The 23,217-nt window shown below is 39.1% G+C and overlaps 1 protein-coding gene across 11 annotated transcripts in view; it reads left to right on the plus strand.

Annotated features, from left to right (window-relative positions):
* Positions 1 to 248: 248 nt before the first annotated feature.
* The window catches only part of ankrd26 (ankyrin repeat domain containing 26), a 31,480-nt gene continuing 8,511 nt past the window's right edge, over positions 249 to 23,217 (plus strand). For 3 of the 11 annotated variants that reach the window (XM_016668805.1, XM_016668809.1, XM_016668808.1), the window contains exons 1-22: positions 5,884 to 7,589; positions 7,781 to 7,937; positions 8,317 to 8,378; positions 8,469 to 8,568; positions 8,850 to 8,954; positions 10,072 to 10,136; positions 10,215 to 10,311; positions 10,951 to 11,238; positions 11,333 to 11,416; positions 11,502 to 11,572; positions 12,364 to 12,441; positions 14,929 to 15,092; positions 15,716 to 15,901; positions 17,537 to 17,567; positions 17,655 to 17,796; positions 18,289 to 18,502; positions 18,638 to 18,821; positions 19,438 to 19,584; positions 19,729 to 20,191; positions 20,834 to 21,339; positions 21,451 to 21,603; positions 22,411 to 22,586. In XM_016668805.1, the coding sequence (XP_016524291.1) occupies positions 5,949 to 7,589; positions 7,781 to 7,937; positions 8,317 to 8,378; positions 8,469 to 8,568; positions 8,850 to 8,954; positions 10,072 to 10,136; positions 10,215 to 10,311; positions 10,951 to 11,238; positions 11,333 to 11,416; positions 11,502 to 11,572; positions 12,364 to 12,441; positions 14,929 to 15,092; positions 15,716 to 15,901; positions 17,537 to 17,567; positions 17,655 to 17,796; positions 18,289 to 18,502; positions 18,638 to 18,821; positions 19,438 to 19,584; positions 19,729 to 20,191; positions 20,834 to 21,339; positions 21,451 to 21,603; positions 22,411 to 22,586 (5,114 nt within the window). In that variant the 5' untranslated portion in view covers positions 5,884 to 5,948. Of the gene's footprint in view, positions 331 to 843; positions 1,048 to 1,299; positions 1,586 to 2,183; positions 2,299 to 2,724; positions 2,899 to 3,054; positions 3,162 to 3,261; positions 3,400 to 4,227; positions 4,380 to 4,493; positions 4,521 to 4,986; positions 5,024 to 5,105; positions 5,173 to 5,259; positions 5,312 to 5,390; positions 5,516 to 5,882; positions 7,590 to 7,780; positions 7,938 to 8,316; positions 8,379 to 8,468; positions 8,569 to 8,849; positions 8,955 to 10,071; positions 10,137 to 10,214; positions 10,312 to 10,950; positions 11,239 to 11,330; positions 11,417 to 11,501; positions 11,573 to 12,363; positions 12,442 to 14,928; positions 15,093 to 15,715; positions 15,902 to 17,536; positions 17,568 to 17,654; positions 17,797 to 18,288; positions 18,503 to 18,637; positions 18,822 to 19,437; positions 19,585 to 19,728; positions 20,192 to 20,833; positions 21,340 to 21,450; positions 21,604 to 22,410; positions 22,587 to 23,217 lie in introns of those variants that run through there. The other 8 variants (XM_016668811.1, XM_016668813.1, XM_016668812.1 and 5 more) reach the window with 8 other exon arrangements.

Raw genomic sequence — 23,217 nt, forward strand, 5'->3', positions numbered from 1 at the left:
ACGCAAGAATAAAAGACATAATATTTATTTATTTCAGCTGTCAATACATTTACTGAACTTAACACCGTGATTTGTTGACATGCCAATAGTAGTCAATCTTTGAAAGAATGGCACCACCTTGTGGTAAACGTCTGTTATTACACAGCAAAGTCTTCAATGGGTTGTAAACCAACCTTTCTAAATTAAATTGAAGTCTCCTATTGGTTAATCGGAATAGTAACGCCCCTTACTTATCTCTGATTGGTTCCTTGAAACTACCAGTGGAAGCATGTTTATGTGAGCATACTTTCGTTAGCTCGATGATAGTAACTGAAATTCGACAATCAACAGGTTAGTAACTTTGGTCTAATGTTGTTATTACAATTAACACTTCGTAAACTATTGGAAATTTTTGCATTTAAGGCGTATAAAAGTATTAATATGTAATATTGTAAACGGTTTTAGTGACTTCTAGTTAGCATTTAGTTAGCAATGTTTCGGGTTTGGTACTTATATTCTCTTTAGAATACTTTTCTACCGAATGAGCAAAAAGATGCCGTTCCCTAGTGCTGCAGTTCCCCAGTCGTCGTCAAATCTCTTCTGTTCTGCGCCTCACCGCAAACTCGTTTTAAATGTGGCGGTTTGCATCATTAGTGAAGTGACGACGTGGGAGGCGCAACATTAATCCTCAATATGATGTTAAGCAGGACTCCATAAACAACAATGGTGAATAATGTTTATTTTTAAGCTGACTTTAGATGAGAATTCGAATATTTCTTGTACTCTAGCTAGTTCGCTATGAGCGCCTCATACCAATATTTTTATACAGTATGTTGCCATGGTAACAACCACGAAGCCATAACGATAACTGCGGTCAGCGCTGACATTAGCTAACGTGATAACCGGCTGTTTTCATTTTAAACGCTTCGGAATACAAACACTAACGGAATATTAACGTTTTAATTTTTTTAATTAAACTCATTTGTTGTCGTTACGGACTGTTAGAAGACACCGTGTCGGGAGATGAACTGCAGTTAGCACCTCTGAAACCTGTCGTTAGTATTGCTGGTATGTTTTTTTTTTTTTCTGTCACCCAACACCGTCTTCCAGTAATGAGACACTACACCTAACGGGCATCGTGGCCTCTTTACATGGGAGTCGATTACCAGGCTGTAAAGGCACAGAAGCTACTTCGCCTTAAATTCGCGCGTGGGGACCAGCATTAGCTTTATCATCAAGGAAAAAAAAAAAAAAAAAAAAAAAAAAAAAAAAAAACGGCTCGCGGCACTTCTAATCGGCTTTTCTGCGTCTTATTTTTAGGGATGGGAAAGACGCCTGTGGTGACCCCTCAGCAGCTAACGAGAGGAAGGTAGTGACGGTTAAGGAGCGAGGTTGAACTGCCGTATGCAATGAAGAAGTTATTGAGCTTTACTAAGAAAAAGAAGAACTGTGGCACCTCAGACAATGTCAGTGCACTTTCTGATGGCTACGACCTGAAAGACAAGGATCTGGGGAAGATTCACAAGGCTGTCTCCCAGGGTGATTTGACCAAGCTGAAGCCGCTGGCTAAGAAGAACGATATCAATCAACTTGACAAGGAGAACAGGTAATCCTCACAAGTATCCTGTAAAGTATAACCCTGCTTGAGCTGTCTGGTAGATTAAAGTAAAGCTAAATTCGTTGTACCTTTTGCCAGTCTGTACTGTCCTTATCCAACCTGACCAGTATGCTTTTTATATAAATCTTGCAGTACTAAGTAAATTATGCATGTACCCCAAGATTTTATGTGGAAAACAACTGTTAGAATGACCTGTTAATGTAATACAGAGCAAATTAGATCTTTTTTTTTTTCATTTAGATCTTTAAAAAAAAATGAATCAGGTGCAAAGGTTCCCTGACCTCTACTTAATTCCCACTTCCCATTTAATTTCTAAGCTTCAAGAGCATCGGAAAATTTAAAAATAATAAGATTATCTTAATTTATGCGTCAATGCATAGTTTTAATTGAACTAAAAGGAGCATTTTAATTTATTTATTTATTTTTAAGTTTTGATGAGTAAGAGGATGAAATCATCCAATTCAGATCCCTGGTTGATTAATTAACTTGTCTCTATTTATGACTTTCTAAAGATTCTTAAAAGGGTTTGTACAAATGTTCGATGTTTGGTGTTTGCATGATTCTGAACTCTTCTTCCCTTTAACAGAACTCCACTTCACATTGCGTGCGCTACCGGTCATGATGAAGTGGTTCAGTTCCTCGTTGATAGCAAAGCCAAACTTAACCTGCGTGACAATCAAAACAGATCCGCCCTAATGAAGGTAATCCTGCATGATGACACTCCGAGAGACCAGGAATCCTTTTCTTTTTGGTGTTGAATAATTGGATTTATTTATTGCACCCCTGCTGAACATGCGTAAAAACCCTTAAAGTAAAATAATCTTTTGCATAATCTGACACTCTTTTTATTTCTTTTATTTTCTTTTTTTTTAATTGTTTTTAGAACAGTTTTTGTGTCTCTTATGCTTTAACTTCAGTAACATGCACTCAAATTAAAGGTTGGGTTTCTTAGTACAAGATTACACTACTGCACTACAGGTTTACTTCATAATTAAGGCTTTCTATACCTTGTCAGTTGAAGCATTATGACATTTTGCCATCTCCTGTGTCATTACTGCCTATTGTTCCAGCCCTCAATTCTTAATATATGTTCTTCTTTTTTTTTTTTTGTTTTGTTTGGTTAACAGGCAGTAGAGGGCCAGCATGAACGCTGCGTGGCCATATTGCTGGAAAATCACGCCGATCCAAATCTTGCAGACGCCAACGGCAATACTGCCCTCCATCTAGCAGCGAACATCCCCTCCATTCCCACAGCGACACGTCTGTTGCAGCACGGGGCAGAAATTAACGCGCAAAACAAGGTGATTGCTGTATGAGTTTATGCTTTCTGTCAAAAACGAGTATTTTTATTTTTTTTTCAGAAAAGTGTGTTTTAGTCACAGTCTCTTGAGATTTTGTTCATATTCACGGCAAAGTGTTATTTCCATTTCATCAATGTTGTTTGATCTGTGATCCAGGAGGGGTTCGCCCCATTGACTGTTGCGATCCGTGAAGACCGTATTGAAATGGCCGAGTTTCTCCTAAAAGAGTCAGCTGATGTGAATTCTCTTGACCACGAACAAAGGCCAGTACCGAACAAGAAACCATTTGTCAGTCGCGGTTGATGACGGTAGTACGTGTCGAACTGTTGAAAGCTCTTCTGCTGACACTGATTTCACTTTCAGGTCCCCTTTAATGCTAGCTGCCAGCAGCGGTCAACACAGTATGGTAAAGCTTCTCTTGCAGTTCGATCCAGACATCACCCTTAAGGACAAAAGAGGGTGGACAGCTGATGACTGCGCACAAAAAAATGGCCATCATAGGTAAGGTCAACTCAAAAATGAATACACATTCATGGCAACAACAAAAAGCTATTTCTGTAATTTAGGGCTGCAACGAACAATTATTTTTAGTTATCTGTTAATCTGTCGATTATTCTGACGATTAATCGGTTAATGTGGTGAAAAAATGTGCACATTGTACAGATTTTTCATTTAATCACTGAATCCTTTGCAATATACAGTATTGGTTCTGTTTTGGGGACTGGTCTGGAACATCTGGAGATGATTGCTCTGACTGATTGATCTGACTGATCTGTTTTAAACAACAGATCAGATGTTCCGATCTGTTTTACAGATCAGAACATCTACAACAACTCTGTAAAGAAAACTGGATAACATTAAATATAAAAAGTGATGAATTAAAGTTTTTTTTTTTTTACATTGAACTGAATTATAAAAAACACATAAGGAAAGAAAGTCAGTCAGCAAAGAACATGCTGGGAACTTTTACTAAGTGACTTTGGGCCAAATGTCCACAACAATGTAAAAGACTATCTGCAAATATAATTTTTATGCTGTTTTTAAGTTTAGTGTGCAGCTACTTTTCCACTTTGTTCCAGGTTCTTTTCCCTTCATGAAAGAAATTACATTTTAAAATGGACTTGCATTTTCTCACATTATCCCAAAGTGCAACAAAAAAAAAGTAAAAACAGGAGAAACCTGTGGGTACAGATACACTTTCACAGCACTGAATGTGGTTTTAAAATCTCTTTGAGCAACACCAAAACTAACAGTAATCTATATTTTCATGATTGATATGAGCACCGTGGCATTTTGAGTTTCTATTTTTTTTCCTCACTTCCTTTTCAGTTGTTCCCTCCTAATCACAGAGTATGGGACCAAGAGGACACACAGGGCCTCAGTATCATATCCAGGTTCATACAAGAAGAAAAAACCACCGAGCATTCCCTTCCATGATCCAGAACCAGGCTTTTCTTTGGGAGGACCAGCCACTGATAAAGGTGGTACACACTTATTTTGGTTAGATAGTGAATAAGTAAGTTTGACTGACTCCCCTGTATGACTGACTGATCATTTTATTTATTCCTCACGCATAACCTCTTGACTGGATCTAGAGCTTGGGACAAATGAAGCAGGGGGAGGTACTATGCTTAGATGAACTTTGTTAGCAGAATTAGTTTGCTTTCCATTGTAAAGGCCAGATTTGAGTTACGATTAAGATCGGGCTCCGTCACACATGGTGCTAAATACAGAGCTAAACACAATGGCTAACTTTCAGTCTCTAGATGTGAGTCAATGAGTAATGTGTCAAGGAGGCTGATTCTATTTGGGGGAAAAAAACACTTTTGACATTTGTATTTGCAAAAAAAAAAAAGTCTAGTAGATTCCTTTCATTTCACTTTTATTATGTAGTTCTGTGTGTTGGTCTGTGTATTATTTTAACTTTAAAATCACAGTTAAAGTTGAGAAAATGTGAAAACATTTCAAGGTATACGAATTTCTATAGGGCGCCTTAAATGCTTTGAATCTTTTTCACGTCGGAGGAATGTCTTGGTAAATTTTCTTTAGACAAAACGTTAATAAAAACGTATTTCTCCCTTGTGGCAGATTTAGAAGACAATTCGTTGTCAGAGTCAGTCAGTCGGTAAGCAGAGTTTTCTTGTTGCATTCGATAATTCCATTTTGCGACTTGATTTTCCTGATTGTAATCGTTCTTCCTTCCTTAGAGCTTCTAAAAGTGCTAATGACGAATGGCCCTCAACAGAAGATGATGATGACTCCTCTGCGGGAAAGGTTGGTGAGGCTTATATTTGACGCACAACAGCCTTATTTATTTATTTTGTTCAAATGTAACTTCCATGTCATGTTTTTGAACTTTAGAAACCACTTAAAGTGAACCTAAGACGATTTTTGGGATCTAAAACGGGAGAAGGTACCAAGAATCTTTTAGTCATTTGTTACTAATTATAGTAGTTTGTGATTGTAATCTGTTATCCCCGTTTGCCCCGTAGCTCCTGTTCTACCCGACACTTCCCTAAGTGACACAGAATCAGAGCCGCTACGTAAAACTAGTGTCCCAGTAGATTCCTCTACAGTTCCCACCCTTTCCAAATCACCTCTTCATATCTCCAGAAAGGTAAAAATGTAGTAGTAAAGCTTTACTGTGTGCTTTTGTAACGGCTTTCTGTTCTTTTGTTTGTTTTTTTCCAAATGCCAAAAAACAAGGAGACAATTCAGCTGAAAGGGGGAAAGGAAAACACTCAGAGCAAAATTTAAGTGCTAATAATTCTCAGGAGGAAGGTTCTGATGGAGAGGACTCTGGAGAAGAAGTAGAGGAAGAAGATGAGGAGGAGGAAGAAGATGAAGATGATGAGGAGGAAGAAGGTGAAGAGGATGATAGTGAACAAAGCGATGAAGAAGAAGAAGATGGATCTGAGGAGGAGGAAAATCACAGTCAGAACTGCTCTGCAACTGATATCAGAGCTGATACTCAAAACTCTCCCCACAGTAAATCCTCTCTGGACGCTGAAACTCCTGTTACCGTCAGACACGAGGTCGACAAAGAGGAGATGGAAAACGCAGACGTCAACAATCCTGACGGTGCAAAAACCTCTGCAATGCCAGCAACATTAGACGTAGCAGGTGATTGCATTGTGTCTGCCATTAGGGTGGAATCAAAGCTGTCCGATGAAGAAGAGAGCGTTGCTAAGGAATGTATGAGGTCATCAGACCAAGCATTACATTCAAATCAAATAACAGAAGTCCCATTCCCCCCCGAAGCAGCTCAGTCACCCGGTAAAGTTAAAGAAGCGGAGTCAGACAGAGAGACGGAAAATGATGACAAGGATTCCATGAGCGACGGGACAAATGGTGTCGACAAAGTTTGGAATGACAGTGATGATGAGGAAGGAAATGAAGCAGAGGGAATTGGTGGGAACACTTTGATCACTTGTCCTGGGAAGCTGTTAGCCGACGTCGGAAAGAATGTCAAGTCTGACGCGGAAGACGATGCTTCGTCAAGCAGGGAACCTGTTGAGGCAGGTAGACATAAATCCTCATGGGGCTCTTCAATAGAAGGAAGTGATGTTGACATACCCAAAGAGAGCGAGGCAAACATTGAGGATCTTCAACAGGAAAACGATGTCCAACCTCCAGATATGCAGCTGGAAGCAAAGGAGGAGCAGCCTGATACTTCATGGGATTCTTCAACACAATTCGTCTTAGCAGAGCCAGATATTGATGACCCGGGTTTACCAAGTTCTCCTCAGGCCAAAACCAAACCAATTGTAGCAACTGCAGTTGAATCCGATTGGGATTCCTCTGAAGTCGATAACCAAAATGACACTGGTGCTCAATGTGAAGTAGCATCACTAGGTTTAAACGAAGCAGACAATGAGACGAAAGAAACGCACAAGCGCTCCTTGCAAGAAGAGGAAACAGACAGTATTGAGAAAGAATCCAATGACCCCTCCCCTGTGGTGTCGGTAGCGCTTGAGTGTGAAGACACAAAAGGCCCAGTACTCTGTGATGATGGCGAGCCAGCAGGATCTGCTTCAATAAAGGAAGAAAAGTCAGATTCCGAAAATGAGGAAGGGAACAGTAGCAGTTGGGATGATGATCATGAAGAGGAGAGTGACGAGTCAGACAAGAAAGAAGCAGAAAAAGTAAAAACAGATAACATTCAAAATGAAGACGATACCGAAGAGATTCCATATTCCTACATCGACGGAAATTATGAAGCTGAAGACGAAGCCAAAGCTCAGCGAGAAACGCTGGTCGTCGATGAAAATCAGAGTAAAGACGTTGAGTCGAGTGAGGATTCTGATAGCAGGCATCAAAAACTCCAGTATGACTTTGCCAGTGCTACAGCCAAACTGCTTGATGTTGGAGGTGATTCTGCTGGCTTATGTGAAAAGTCAGTTGATGAAGGTGAAGCTAGACTAACATCATATGCTCCGCTTGAAACTGAAACCGCAAGCGTTGCCGGAACAAGAGAGTCCTATGACGAAGATCAGAGAGGGAAAGTGGTCTTTTCCAATTCACCCATCCAGGATGATGATACCGGTGGACAACATCAACTTTCAAAGGTCTCTGATGAAGCGTTACCCCAGACTGACATTGATGATGTGGACCTAAGCTCATCCGATCGATCTGAGAACACAAGCCTGAGATGGCACGAGCTAAAAAGCACTGACAAGCCTGGTATTCAGGTAAAACAGGGATGTTTGGTTACTGGGTGTCAAATAAGATGGTTTGCATTCACATTACTTCTGCCAAGACCTTCAACAGTTGGCTAAGTTTGCAAAGCCTAATTCTTGGTTTGTGCCTATTTGTTTTATAGTTGTGAACTCAAATGTCAGTGAAATGTGGTTTTAAATACATGATCTTTTTTTTCTCTTAGAAACAAACTTTTACTGAAGATGAAAAAGACAATGACAGAAACGGAAAAGATGAAAAAGACTCATCAAATGCTAACAATAAATCTCAAGACAGTGGGGACGTCCATGATGGAGTTCCGACTGTCCCCAAAGTAGAAGTTGGTAAAGATAAAAAAAGAGGTATGAATACTAACATGGAACTACTTGGAAAATTCCTAACAGTCGATGTAACCAAAAAGTTCAACTCGGATGTCAAACTTGATTCAACTGAAAGTCCAAGTAAATTAGTTCTTTAGAATTTATCTGGAAAAATGTATTTGGAGGATGCTAAGTTCGCTAAATGTTTGCTTATCATGAATATATTTCTTTTTGCTTAAGAAGAGTCATGATTTATTTTTATACCACAGATTTTCAGTGATCATGTTTCGCAAACTGACAGTATTGTTGCAATTGTTACAGCGTTCTAGCGTTCGAGCATCAGTACATATCATATTTGAAATGTGTTCTTGATGTATTAAAAATAAAAACTCTATACTAATTAATTAAAATTTCTATGTAGACTTCCGGTTAGAACTGGGTCTGAAGAAAGGGGAAGGAGACGAGAGTTCATGGGACTCCGAGGTATAAACAAATATGTTACTGAACTCCTGATCAGATGACTGCTCTTGTTTTTGTCGGTCTTAAGTATTCAAATTTATTTGTAAATTTCAGTCAAACTCTGAACTTTCCAATGTACCGCATAAGGAAGAGCCAAGGCTGCACAGCCCAAATAAAGAGGGAGCAGCTCCTGTGGAAGATTCACTCAAAGAAGGTAAATGTATACTTTTATTATTTTTCACTTTTCTTTTTGAAGGTTTCAGTGTTTTGTTTTTTTTGTTTTTTGCTTCTAGATGCAATCAAGTCATTCCAGGCAACATTCCATGCAGCACAAATCGTGTGACTTTATCTATTTATTGTTACAGAAACTTGCACTTTAATGAACGGCATTTATCCTTCTTTTATGTTTGTCTAGTAAAAGTTATAAATGCAGAATGTAAAGTGTGTCCCTTTGAACAAAACCGTCCCAACAGTTTGTTACTTTTCTTTTTGTAGACGTGTTTTACATTCCTTCTTTTTTAAGAGGGGAAGGAGGCAGTAGGATGGCAGAGATAGAGCCTCGCAAGAATGTAGGCATGCCACAAGGCAGCCAGGGAGAGGGTACGCCGGTCTTCAATCCCTGCTAATCAGAAAACTCACCATCACACCATTGTCGCATAAGGGGATGCATGCAGCATTCACTGTACCTGCTTGATCCTGTCAACTCGCTATAAAGTGCAGAGCACTCTAAGTATTTTCAGAACTTAGAGTGCCTTGCAGAAGAAACACAAAGCACAAAAGTTCAGAACTTGGGGAAGTCTTGAACTTTTTTGCCTTTTGTTACAGTACAAGAACAACCTTTGTTGGATTTTATTGGGATTTTACATGACAGACCAGCACAAAATGTATTGTTTTTCATTTTTTTACAGCACGATTTTTAAACCTACAACCACAAAATTTGAGTCTGGGGAAGAGGGTCACCTTCCAATAGAGCAACAAGCCAGAACTACAGTAGAAGGGTTTATTTCAAAGCATGTTCATGTGTTACAAAGGCCCGGTCAAAATCTAGACTTAAAACCAACAGAGAATCTGATCCAGAACTTGAAAATTCAGAGACACTATAAACCACTATGACTACCCTTAAAAATTACAATCTTAGGAGAAGGCATAGACACATACTAAAAGATGTTTAATGTTGTTTTATTTAAGCCAGACATAGATAGTTACTTCCACTCTTGTCTTCAATCACTGTCTGCGTTGACGGCCCCATTAGTGACCTCTATTAATCTGATTGTTCGTGCTGAAACTTATTAGCCTCATACTTTCAAGCCATGTTTAGAACTGAAGAAGCTGACTGGATGAGAAATGAAACATTTTTATGAAAACTTAGAAGACGTCCCACCACAGCTACAGAATTCCCAATAAAATACACTGAAGTTTGTGGCTATTAAGGTTAAAAAAAAAATAAACGAAATATGAGGTAACTGAAGATAGCTGTAGGTGGCTTGTTTTAAAGGAATGTTGTGATTTAAACTCTACTAATCTCAACCATCGCTGAACTTGTGTTCCATTCAAATAAATCAGTTTGCATGGCGATGCAGAAACATGCTAACCTCCAGCTCATTTGCATGGAAATGCTTCTAACAGTCTCCTAACTGCCTGCATCATCTGGATTTTCTGGATGCTTCCCGGAGAACTCTGTAGTTGCCAATTAAAATCACATCCCGTCTTTTTTCAGATGGAAGTGACAGTAGGGACAATCAAAGGGAGCTTCCAAAGGAAGACAATCCTGTACAGAAAAAGGTACATTTAACAGGTTGAGACACAGAACTTAACTGATATGTGCTACAATTACAGCGCTGTGTCTTTTATTTTAAACAGAAAGAAAGTTCTAAAGCGCTCAGTGTTTTGAGCAGCCACAAAGGAAATGTCAACATAATGGACGAGCTTGGTGTCGGGGATGTAGATGATCTTGAAGGTAATGTTTTTTTTTGTTGTTTTTTCTCCAATAAAAGACTTTTAGTCTATTTTTTGACTGATTTCCATCAAACAAGCTACAACCTGTAATGGTTTTAGCATAAGAGTGAGACAATAACTCATCAAATCTATAATCTGAGAGGTACTTTTGAAAGATGATTGCACAAAGTTCACTCTATAAACCTCTGCTTCAAAGCATGATGGTGTTGTTTGTTTAGGATTTGTTTCAGGTTTATGTTCTCCTTACCATGAATCTACAACATTCACCTGAGTCATTGTTGAAGTTCTTTTTGCTTTAGTGTGAATTATTGTTGACTTCAACCAAAGTTTTAACATAAAAGAAAACAACTGCTGATGAGCAACCGATTAAAAAGCCTGTGTTCTTTACATGCGGCACTGACTTTTGCATTGATTTTTCTTTCTGTCCTGACCCGTTTTCAAGCAAAAGATGCAGGTCAGTAACAGTAAAGGAGTTTGAAGGAGTTCAGATGTAATCACTAAAAGCTGTATTTGCGTATTTTGCTTTAGACTGTAGCTTAGAAGAGTAGAAGAGAAGAGGGGTGTAATGTTTAACTTGACATAAAATGTATTATCCGTGGCTCCACAAACTAATCTTTTTTTTTTATTACTTGACTTAAAGTATCTTATGTTCGTGGTGCAGATGGATCAGACTGGGATTCTACCAGCAGTATCAGTAAAAGAACACCACCTGGGTTGAATTTTCCCTCCTCTGGCCAAGAGGAGTTTCAGAAAGACGGTAATTCTTCTGGTGGTGGACAAAAAGAAGATCGTAATCTTCCCAGAACCTCAACACCTAAGAGGAGCAGCAGCTTTGGAAAGAGTCTACCCAGCATGCCCTCTGTCTCTGCTCCGCTGCCCCAACCTCATACAACTAAGATAAGTTTTCAGACGACAGGCGACGAAGAAGGTAAGTTGGTGACTTTTTGTTCTATCTTGTGTGTCCCCGGTACTACATATGCAACATGCGAGAGTTTTTATCTGTTTCTTTGTCCTGCAACCAGATTCAGATAGTGAGATAGAAAAGACTAGAGGCTCTCGAGAAAATTCTCCAACTGGCAATCGGCGACGGTCGACGCATGAACATGGTACAATTTAGTTGTCCTTTTTAAGATTACCTTTATTCGTGCACATGCCCAGTGTTCTGGGTACTGACTCCCATCTTCTCTCCAGGTACTGCTGACCATTCTCAGGCGACAGAAAACACTCAAGACAGTTCAGATTTTGAAGAACACCAGGAGAGGGTGAGAAATGTTGATACAGTTGTCTCTGCCTCCTGAATTCAATTTTCCTTTTCAGCAACATCGTCTCCAGCTTAAGCGTCTTTCTCTTTCTAAAAATACATGAGCAAGTCATATTGGAGAGAAATGTTATCACATTCTTTGGATGCAAGACCTTGATGACTTCTAATTTGGAATAACTTGGAACATTTTTAGCAAAAGCAGAATGTCTTTTTTACAAGGTATAACTAGCTACCTAAATTTACTAAAGTGTTGCTGGCAAGAAGCAACAAATGTACAATATATTTGTTCAAGTATTTTGAACTTTCTCACTCTGTCAAAAATTTGTAATGTGAACCAAGAGAGTGTATTGCCTAAGTTATTCATTGTATGGAAAGTGATTGCAGGTTTTTGAGTTATGTCTACCAGTTTTGCAATTTTAGAGATGGAAAGTTTTACCCAGTTTTCATTACAAAATAGACAGTTTGAACTAGGGGTGCACCGATAAATCGGCCCCAATTTCCTTAATTTTGGGTGACTGGTCAATACTTAACCGAGAAACCTGATCACATCTCCACATGGGCGTAAACAATAATCACCGTTATATTTAGTGACTTTTCAGACTAAAAACAACGGTATCAGCAAAAATCGGAATCGGTTCACCCCTAGTTTGAACATCTCAAGTGGATTCTATGTCTGCCTTGTGTTCTGGATATTATATCAAAACCTTTGTTTTTGCATTTCTGTCTTTTTTTTGTTGTTTGTTTTTGTTTGTTTGTTTGTTTGTTCTTCCTTGTCAAATCACATCATCAAAGGAGAAAGATGATGCAGTAGATGGATGTGAGTTCAGTTTGAACAACTTAGGCCATGCAGGCTCTGACACGGAGGAAAAGGTAGGTGGAGATGCGCCGTGGGAGAAGCGTTACGAGAAACTCTGGGTAGAGGTGGAGAAAAGGGAGGTAAAATCCACCTTTAAGAGTGTCACTGGGGAATTAAAGGAGAAGTTTGGTGAACTTTTTGAATCAAGCCGTTCTGTGAAAACCCCCACGGAAGACGCTTCTCCTGCGTCCAGCTCTGCGGGTGAAGATTCAAGTGACGAGGAAGAAGAGGACATCGTTCGCCCCACAGCCAGAGCAAGAAGTACTGTTCTTCTCACCATCCCTGAGCAGAGAGAGTCAGGACAGGAGGAGTCTATGGCAGAGTCACCAGGCAGCTCCTTGTGTGAAGAAACGCTACCGGACTGTGATCAGGATGTTAACGATAGCTTTATCCATCACAAGTCAGCTTTACTCACAGCTGATGTCGAGGCCAATGCTTCATCGCAGCTCAACGCCGCACAGGAAGAAAGCGAAGACGATACCGATCGCTACAGCAAACCTGCTCCTTCAAAGGATAACGGCAAAGCTCTGCTCGCTACTGACTCTGCTGGCCGTCTACATGAAGCTGGCTGGTCCAACGCGGGCTCAGAAGAGAGTCTGACGTCTGAGCCAGCCTTGCAACACAGACGTCCAGATGTCTCTAATGGAGAAGGGCCTGAAGAAGAGGACATGATGAGGTTTAACCCTGAGGTAGGAATGCTGGGAGTTGTATTCAAAACAAAGGCCCAGCCCAAGAAAGCGACATAGGATTGCTGCTTCTGAGGCAGTTGCTTCTGGACTTCGTCTTTCTCTCTCTTCCTCAGTTTATTCAATACCTGAATACGTTTCTCTTCCTCCTTTCAGTTAAGGCTCATAACATTATGACCTTATTGTTGCAGTTACATGTTTATTTCTTGTCCTGTGCTTCATTTCATGTAGATCTGCTTGGTTCACTTATACCCATCTTGAATCCTTGCCATTCTAACCAACCAGCTGTGGACCCTCAAGTGTTTTCTGAACAGCTGTGTGTAGACAACGTCATTTGTAAAAGTCAAAAACTGCAATTCTTCTGATTAGATTTATGCAGGGTGTCCACACAGCCTTAAAAAAATCTTAAATTTGTGAGTTTAAAACTAAGGCCTGAAAATGTCATCAATTCATTAAAAAAGGTTAAGTTGGCCTTTAATAAGTTAATCACAGATTTTTCAAAATACCAAATCAGTTACATACATATAATGTACCGTGAAATATCTGCAAGTGGTACAAATTTTCAGACAAAATATGCTAGTGACTGGCCAGCTAATCTAAGACTATCTGTGGTCCACATTTGTGTGCTTTTTTTTGTAGTCTTGTGTCATACGTGTGCTTTGCATGTGTGGTTTACACTGAAAATGTTTGTGTCAAATATGTGTGAAGATTGCATGAACAATAGTTCTCTTTAATGCATGGAATGAGTTTTATTTTCAGTTTTGGTTTCCCATATTATGCATGCTGTGTGTTCGTTTTTACAGTTATTCTCATAAAGAGTTTTTATTATCCAAGTTTTTTGGTGTATCGATTTTATAAGGACAGAATAAGAAAAGGACAGGCAATAATCTACTATTTATATGGTCATTTTATTGTTTGCAAAGAAAATGACAACCAGCAATAACACGTAAATGTGTGTTGGCTTCAGTAAATTAATAGAAAAATTGGGTTAAAATTGAGCAATAGCAGAGTGGATATTGTAGCTCAAATTCTTAATTTCAATTATTCAAGAGTATTCAAACTTCTTGGGTTAGTTTTATATTCTTAAGTATTAAGGACTTATTCACATCCCTTGAGCTCTTTTGCATTTTGTTCTAAACCAACCACAAACCTCAGTGTATTTTATATGATGAAGAAAACGTGGGGCAACAATTTAATAATAATCCTTAAAATGAAAAACCAAAAACTCGCATCAGTGAATTTTTTGGTCTTAAAATGAATGAAAAACTTTTCATCTGCATCGACGGCCTCAAATTTGCACCATTCTCTAATTGTGAGCTTCTTACAAAATCATTGTATAAATTATTTTTTCTTTCCATTTCTAAATTACTCACTGGTTTATTTTGGTTTATCACTTAAAATCACAATAAAATGCATCAAAGTTTCTGGTTGTGATGTGAAAAGGCTAAAAGGGGTATAATTACTTTTCCTAGGTACTGCAGTTCCAATAGACTCTTAAGTAGAAGGTAGTATTAAGGTAGTAAGTCTGGTATTAACTGCATTACCTATTTTTCCCAGGTATTTTTCCTAAGTTATTAACTCCGTTACCTATTTTTCCTAGGTAATGCAGTTCCAATAGCCTCTTAAGTAGAAACAGCTTTAAGGTATTAGGTCTCCAGTGGGCGGGGCGACGCTGAATTATGTATGATAAAGAGCACGAACACGGATCCGAATTGCATGTTAAAGTGCAAGCCTCGGCCTTCCTCAGCTGGACCATTCTCTCCTGCCAAGTTCATAAATCTTGTATGTTTTTTTTTTGTTGTTGTTGTTTTTTAGATGGCCGGCAAAGCAACAGGAGCTATGGCGCCGCATCGAAAGTCACGCATTTCCCACGATGGCAGTGAAGCAGATGGTTCGGAGAAACCTGGGACCAGTGTATGTTTAAGTTTGGTTCAAGCTGGAAGATCTCATCAGGAATATCAGCTTGATACCAGACAAAGGTATGCATGTTGCTGCTTCCCAGCGAAAATACTAATTTGAAATAGCCATTAGGAATTGGTCTTATATTGAGACTTTATGTACAATCTGTCTGGTTGTTTTTTGTTTGTTTTTTTTCATTCTGTATGATTTAACATTAGTTTTTAGACAGTTTTTCAGTGAAATGTGGGAGGAGCTGCCACATTTCTTTGCACCCATGGTAAAGATGTGTAAGAAAAAGCCTAAAAATAAATTTGTCATTTGACTCCCAACACTCGCACTGAGCAACTAATTGCATCTTGGTTTCGCCCAGTTTCCATAACAACCACTGAGTCGAGATAAAGTTGGGAAAGAACTATTCTGTGTCCTACTATCACAAAAATAAACACGTTGAATTAAAAAAAAAAGCAATCTACTGGAGCTTTGGTTAGATGATAGGATGAAGCTTCATTTTTTTCTGTATTTTCAGGCTTTCTACACAAGGTTTGCCAAGAGTGCAAATAACTCTGCCTGGCCCTTTAAGGGATTTTTGTTTTGTTTTGGTGTGTTGGTTTCACTGTGTCCTTTCTTTTTCATTTCAACCAAAGGCCTCAGTCAGTCACAGTTCAATGACTATCAGGTTTATTGCTCTCCATAACACCAACAGAGCTCCAGTCGTGCAGAGCTGCAGTGGCATAAAGCAAGGTGCAGAAGGAAAATTACAGCTGGAGCTGATGGTCCATTGGGCCCGGCAAAGTGGAGGCCCGCAGGCCAACATACAAGTTAATCGAGCACCCTCACCTGAGGTTGAGGAAAACACTATAAGTGACATATCGGACGATGAAGGAGACAGGTATACATGCAGGACGCCACTTTCCCACATCTCTCTGCGCCACTAATCTATTTGGTGTTATTAATCTGAACGCTAGTTACTGGAAACAAATCTCCCTCTCCAAAACTTGTGGTTGATAGGTGAACAGACTGCATAAAACTGTTAACTAGGGCTGCAACAGACAATTATTTTAGCAATTGAATTTCAATTGGGTGAATCTAAAAATATGTTACTTGAGGGTAGGCCTGTCATGATAACACATTTTGCTGAGCGATTAATTGTCTAAAAAATTATTGCGATAAACGATAATATTGACTAAGAATGCATGTGATTTCCTGCCATAGATAGAAACACTATATTTTCAAAAGAACACATAATACTGGAACTGATAAACTAAATAAACAAAACAACCAAAAACAAAAATAAAATTGATTCTCAGTCTCCATTAACAAAAACATTACTTAAATAAAAACTAAACAACATAAAGCCAAAGTGGAAATAAATACTGCATTCAACCAAAAGAGTGCAGATTATAAAGTTTGTATACTGTATTGGCCTTTCAGTAATCACTAGATTTAAATAGAGACGACGGGCACATCCAACCACCTAATGCAGTAGTTCACACTACACGATTTTTTGCCCCCATTTTGCCCTTATGACAATCTTAGATCGTTGGCCGATCTAAGATTCTCGCTGGTGATTTCGTAACCAGTCATCCTGCAGTGTGTGGTGCCAAATCAGGGGTTTTCCCCGACTGGGAGCTTAACGCTGAATGTGACAGGTAGCCAATCAGAAAGCACGGATTCTCCTCGTGCTTTCTGAGGGGAAATTACGGAGGGGAATCCCAAACAGCTGACACGGCAACTAATTTATCGATTAGATAAATTAGTTGCCGATTATTTCAATTGTCGATTAATCAAGAGTCGATTAATCGTTTCAGCCCTATTGTTAGCATAGTGTGTGGTAAAAGTATTTGCTGCCTTAAGCTTTTCTTCTGTTTTTGCTTTGCTTGTTTGTTTGTTTTCAGGTCACCACCAAACTTTTATTATTAAAGACAACCTGAGTAAATACAAAATTCACTTTTCATTTAGTTAAAGTGTACCTAAAGTTCTCTGAATAGCTAAGAAAAACAAAGCTTCCAAAATGCTTTTACAAGTTGTTGCTACTAAGGATGACACAATCAGTTTCAGAGGCAATCGTCAACGTAGGAACCAGGAGGGTTCAGATAACATTTTTCCCTTAAAGTGATTATTTGAAAACTGCATTTTGCATTTACTCAGGTTATCTTTCTTTAAGTTGTGAGGGTCTGAAACATTTACTTTTGATAAAAGCATACAGGGGGCTTCTTTCAACTTTGCACATCTAAGTTTTATTACACTGCAGAAAATAGACAAATATTCACAACATACAACAAAAGTACTTCGAAAATATATCTAAATCTGTTTTTTTATTGCTTTTATAAGACATTAAAATGTCAAATTTGCTTTTATCAACCAAGTCAGAAATATCTTGCGTTACAGCAAAAGCTTGCAATTGCTTTCTCAACAATATACTGCATTATATCATTACACCTTCAGTATTTTCACTATGTTCGTGCAAATCTTTAGAATTACTGTTTTTTCCCCCTGTTTTTGTTTTTGTGTTCGTGCGGCTCAGGTCTGCGACTACAGGTCAACAGAAAAGCAAGGTACAAACAACCAGATCGACTACACAAACGAGAGTTGGATTTGAAACAGATACGGGAATAATTTTATCGTCATTTGTTTCTTTCCAGGTCCAGAGTCTCGAAGACTTAAGCGTGCCTGACGATCTGGAAGAACTCACACAGTCGTCCGACACAGACGACGCGGACTCACAGACTTCAGGCTACTGTAATGCAGCCTCCTTCAAGCAGAAGCTGGAGTCATTCGCTTTGGGTAATAAGCTTGCGCAATACATGAGGAGTTATTTACTTTTCTTACTTTTTGTTGCTAAATAAAAATAGATAATCTAGTTTTACAGACAGACACAGACAGATGGATTTGTTGGCACCCGTGGTGAAGCTGTGTTTAAAAATAATTGCGTTCTTTTATCGGAGCAGAATTGAACTGAACAGTGTAGATATTAAATTTTAACACTTTTAATACCTTTAATGACATTCTGTTTTTAACCATTTCACAGGTGGCACAAATTCTAACCGTCATTTTAATGGATGTATCTGAAGCCTTTTTAATTATATTTGAGCTTTTTAAAATCAACTCTTTTGTTTAGCCGTTCACTGTGGGCGGTGGATCAGTTTGGTGGCCTGCATCCAAAAAATGGAAACAGTTCATCTCTTGGTCCAAAACACACGGCCAAATCAACGACGGGTTCACCAGATGCTGAGTTGACCTTCTTCCATGACCATCTCACTGTATTTCATCCCCCAGATCCCACAACTACGGCAAAGATACAGAACATTTTCCACGAGTATGAGCGCTCCATTCAAAAACTGCGAAGTCGCCATGGGTATCTGTCGGAGAAGGTGAACCAGCTGGAAGCGGAAAGAACGTCGCTGAAGGGCTTACTGGAGGAAGTCAGAGACGCTAGGGCTCTTCTGGAGCGCAACCAGCTGGAAATACAGACTGAACTCACAAACATCAAGTGAGATTTTTTGTTGCTGTTGTTGTTGATTTTTGGGCTAACTTTGAAATGGTTTCCTCTGGACTTTTTATTAATTTTTTTAAAATATATATATATTTATGTACTTGCTCTCTTTGTGTTGCACATGGTGTGAAGATTCCAACTGAAACAAGAGCAGGAGAATCGCCAGAATGCCTCCATGATGTACGACACCACCAAAGACAAGCTGAAGCGGGTGGAGGAGCAGCATCAGTTTGAGGTCCAGGACAAGCTGAAGGTGGAGCTGTCACTGAGGAACATGGAGCTGGAGATGAGAACGCTCGCCAGCAACATGAAACAGGCACTTTGTTTTTATCTGCCCAACTGTTTAAGTTTTTTATTTTCCTGCTAGAAATGGAGATGTGTGTTATCGATTAATGAGTTAATCTAAAGTTGATCAATCGACTATCGATTAATTGGTAAGCAGCCATTTTCTTTTTTCTTGTATCAAAAGAGATGACCATCTATATTCTTTATGCTGAATATGGAAAAGTACATCTTTATATTTTTGTAACTTTTTGTGTCAGATGTGTTAAATACTGACTGAAAAATCAGCGGAAATTGCAGATTTTTTTTATCTGATTAATTGTCAGCATAATCAATACAATAACTGATGACTAAAATAATTGTTAGTTGCAACGCTGTTGCATCCCTTGTTAAAAACATGTTGCCTGTTGTTAATTACTGACTGAAAATCAATAGAAATTGCCAGGTTTTTTATTCGATTAATCGAATAAAAAACCTGGCAAAAACCTGGTTATTTTAGTAACCTTATTTGGTTACTAAAATAACCTCTGGCTGCATCCCTATTTGCATCCCTCATTAGATACATTATGTCGGTATTTATGTTGCCTCGCTCTTTGCTTGCATGTGTGTATGTGATTCTAACGCCTGTGTGTGATATGTTTAATGCTCAGCTTGAAGAAGAGCAACATGAGACTCAGAAGTTGCTGGTTCAGGAACGCACCTCCCGGGCCCTGCAGGAAAATCTGCTCAACAATCACCTCCGAAAGCAGAGGGAGATGGAGGCGGAGCACAGGAAAAGCATGAGCAGAAGCAACGAGGTGATCCTCTAACTTTCAATCCGATCATCTCAGGATTGTTTTTTTTTTTTTTTTTTTCCCCCCAATACTGTTATTTGTTGCGCTTTTTTAAAACACAAAATCCAGACGGACTTACGGTGATGTTTTTGTTGTGATGCGTGGTAGGCTCTGTCTCAGCTCACCGAGGCCGGCGACAGGGAAAGAGAGCTGCTTCGTCAGATCAGTTCGCTGCAGGAGCAGCTGACCACGATAAAGTCAGACTTCGAACATTCCCAGGCAGACAGCAGTCTCAAAGAAAGCACTCTTGTGGAGGAGAACGAGGCCCTCAAGGAACAGCTTGAGGACATTCGTCAAGACCTCAAGCACAGCAACGAAACCGTGACCCAGACTATGTTTGCTTGCAACAACCAGATATCGGCCCTGAAGACCGAGTTGGTGAAAACGACGAGCCAGCTGGAACAAGAACGACAGACTCGCGAGACGCTGGAGGCCGAGGCCGAGTCGACTCGGTCTCGCTTGGCCGCGGCCGTGAAGGAGATCGAACTTCGCCTGGCGTCTCACGCAGAGACAGAGAAAGCTCTGCTGAGAGAGAAGGAAGAACACCAGAGACAGAAAGACCGACTCACAAGTGAGTAGAGAAGTCCTCTGGTCTGCACATACAATTTTGCAGAGCTGCAGCTAACAGTTATTTTAGTCATCAATTACTCTGATGATTAATCGATTAATTGGATAAAATGGAATGGGCACTTTCTGGGAACAACATATTTACAGCCAAAGAAAGACCTTTTTTTATCTTAAATGCAAATTGTATCTATTTTTTGTACAGTTTTGGCCTAATTACTGCTGTGAATATGTTGTTCTTTCAGCAAATAACCTTTTTGAGTCTGTAATCTCCAGTTCCAGTTAACGATTAATCGTTAACTGGAACACCTGAGACTTTTTTCTGGAGGAAAAATTAGTTGACATATTTTTCACTTAATTGATTAATCATGATTATTAAATTGCTAAATTAGTTGATCATTTTATTATTAATTAAACAATTGACTCCTAAACTAAGATTTTTTTCAATTAATCACAAGTAATCGTTTGTTTCAGCCCCACAATTTGTACTCTAAGCATGTAATATTGCTTTTTGTTTACTTGCCTGCAGTGTGCATTTTACAATTATTGTTTAACTTGTTTATCCTCCTAATGCAAACCACATCTCTTCTCTCTGTTTGTAAACATTGATGCATTTTATTGCTTTTTTTTATTTTTTTATTTTTTTTAGATGAAATAACCGCTCAGCGCGAGGCAGTCAGCAACCTGAAACAGAAGCTGACCAAGGCTGACGCCAACACAAACAGCATGGAGAACGAGGTCCATCGGGTCACTGCGCAGCTGACGGAGAAGAATCTGCTGCTGGATGCCCTGCTGAAAGAGAAGGACTATGGGATGGCGCGTGCCAAGGAACTCGAAACTGCCCTGCAAGCAGAGAAGGAGCTGTCTAGTCGCAGCATAGCGCGCCAAGAAGCAGCGGAAGAACGCCTCGCCCATGCCCAAAGCGAGACCATGTTGCTTCGGCAGCATCTGGAAGAGGCCCAGAACCAAGCCGCCGCGAAGGAGCGCGCCATGACTGAAGCCCAGCAGCGCTTCAGCGACATGCTGACCAAGCTGCGCGCCGACTGTGAAGAACGAGTTCATCTGGTTGAGGAGAGAAACAGGGAGCTCGCCAGCAAGGCTACTGAACTTCGTGATCTGAACCTCAAGTTAGAGGAAGAGAAGAATCAACGAGAGGCGAGACTGAGGCTGCGTAGCCTGACTAGAAGTTCTTCAAAACATCTTATATTCCCCCTGTAGGATTGCTAAGATACTTCTTTATATCTGATCTTGTTTCTTTCTGCACAGAACACCTTGAGGCAGCTGCAGCAGGAGTTGGCCGACTCTCTCAAGAAGTTATCGATGTGTGAAGCTTCCCTGGAGGTCCTCACACGCTATCGCAACGACCTGGAGGAAGAGAAAGCTCGGCTTCTCAAAGACATCGAGAGACTCAGAGAAAAGGTGACTGCAGGACGCAGCTCTCTTCTCTGAAACGTGATTTATTACGAGACAATCGGTCAATAAATCTTCTGCTGGAATATGAGAAATTGTAATCACTAAGTTGAAGTTTATTATGTGATCAGGGCCTGACAAACATTAAAGCTGGTTGAATCTTTTTTTTTTTTTTACATCTTATGGCAGTGCCATTAAAACACGGTTTTTAAATTTTGTTTAAAAAAAACACACATTTAAGAGTAACAAACATTTCTATTCAGTCCACCTGAGTCAAGAGATCAGAGAAAAACGTTTTACTGAAACTACAGTCAATTACAGTAAAATTGAAATTATAGTCAGTTTCTGGCCTGTCCTGCTACCTATTGTGAAGTGAACCTCCACGCTAGTTTTAGGACTTTTTTATCCTGTAGCTGGTGGTTTTTTTTTCCAGTCTTGCCCTGTATTTATCTCCAGACAAAATTTTCCTCAGCATGATACCACCGTCACCATGCTTCACCATAGGAATGGTGTATTTCATGGGGCCATTTTGGGTTTTTGAAAGCACATTTCAACTTTGGTCTTTATTTCCTCCCACCCAACATATTTGTAAAATATTTTGGAAACCAAATCCAATTTTTTTTTCTACTGAAGAATTAATTACTTCCATTTGGTGAGTTCTCACAACAACAATAATAGTTTTATATTAGGGTGTAACAAAAAACTTCAAGACTAATCAAGAGGATTAATAGCTGCTTTTTCTATATATATAAATGAACCATGAAGTACACTTTTTATCTTTGCTCTTGAGTGTTTTGTTTTGTCTGTATTACTTAGCTTGAGGAAACCGAAGAGAAGTACTTTGAGGCTGAGCGACTTATGAGCAGTATGAAAGTCAAATTGGACGAAACGGAAAAGGAACTTAAAACTACCAGACATAAACTCCAGGAGGCGGTGGCGACCATCGTGGCCACTGAAATCACCACCAAACAGCTGGAGGAAGCGATGCAAAGGTACGTGCAAACACACGGCTTCAACACAAGCGCTGATTCATAGCGATCCTTTGTATTTATTCTTAGAGAACTGCGTATTTGAAGTTTTGAAGTAAAGTCTACAAACCATGTGATTAGATACTATGTGCAGATTTTTTTCTGTAATGTTAAAGGCTGCAACTAACGCCTATTTTAGCAATTGATTAATCTATTGATTATTCTGATGATTAATCGATTAATTTTTTTTTATTATTTTTTTTAAAAGCACATTCTATAGGTTTTTCATTTAACCACTTAAGCCTTTTTTATACATTAAAATAATTAATTTCCTTTTTCAAATAAAAAAATAAATGTTTTACTGCCTAAAATGCAGTAACATAGCATTCCTGCAGTAAATCTGAACCTGTTGAAGCTAAAATTGAGCTACTTTAAGAGTTTCGGCTAAAACATATTTAAAAGGAAGGGCATTTTTATCTGAAATGCAAACTGCATATATTTTTTGTAGTTTTGGCTTTATTACTGCTGAATATGTTGGTTTTTCACTAAATGGCTGTTTTGTTTTTTTTTTGTTTTTTTTTTGAGGCAGCAATTAATCAATTGCTAAATTAGTTGACCATTATTTCAGTAATCAATTAATCACGATTAATATATA

The sequence above is a fragment of the Poecilia formosa genome, unplaced genomic scaffold, assembly GCF_000485575.1.
Source record: "Poecilia formosa unplaced genomic scaffold, Poecilia_formosa-5.1.2 Scaffold17, whole genome shotgun sequence".
In the NCBI taxonomy this organism is placed as follows: Eukaryota; Metazoa; Chordata; class Actinopteri; order Cyprinodontiformes; family Poeciliidae; genus Poecilia; species Poecilia formosa.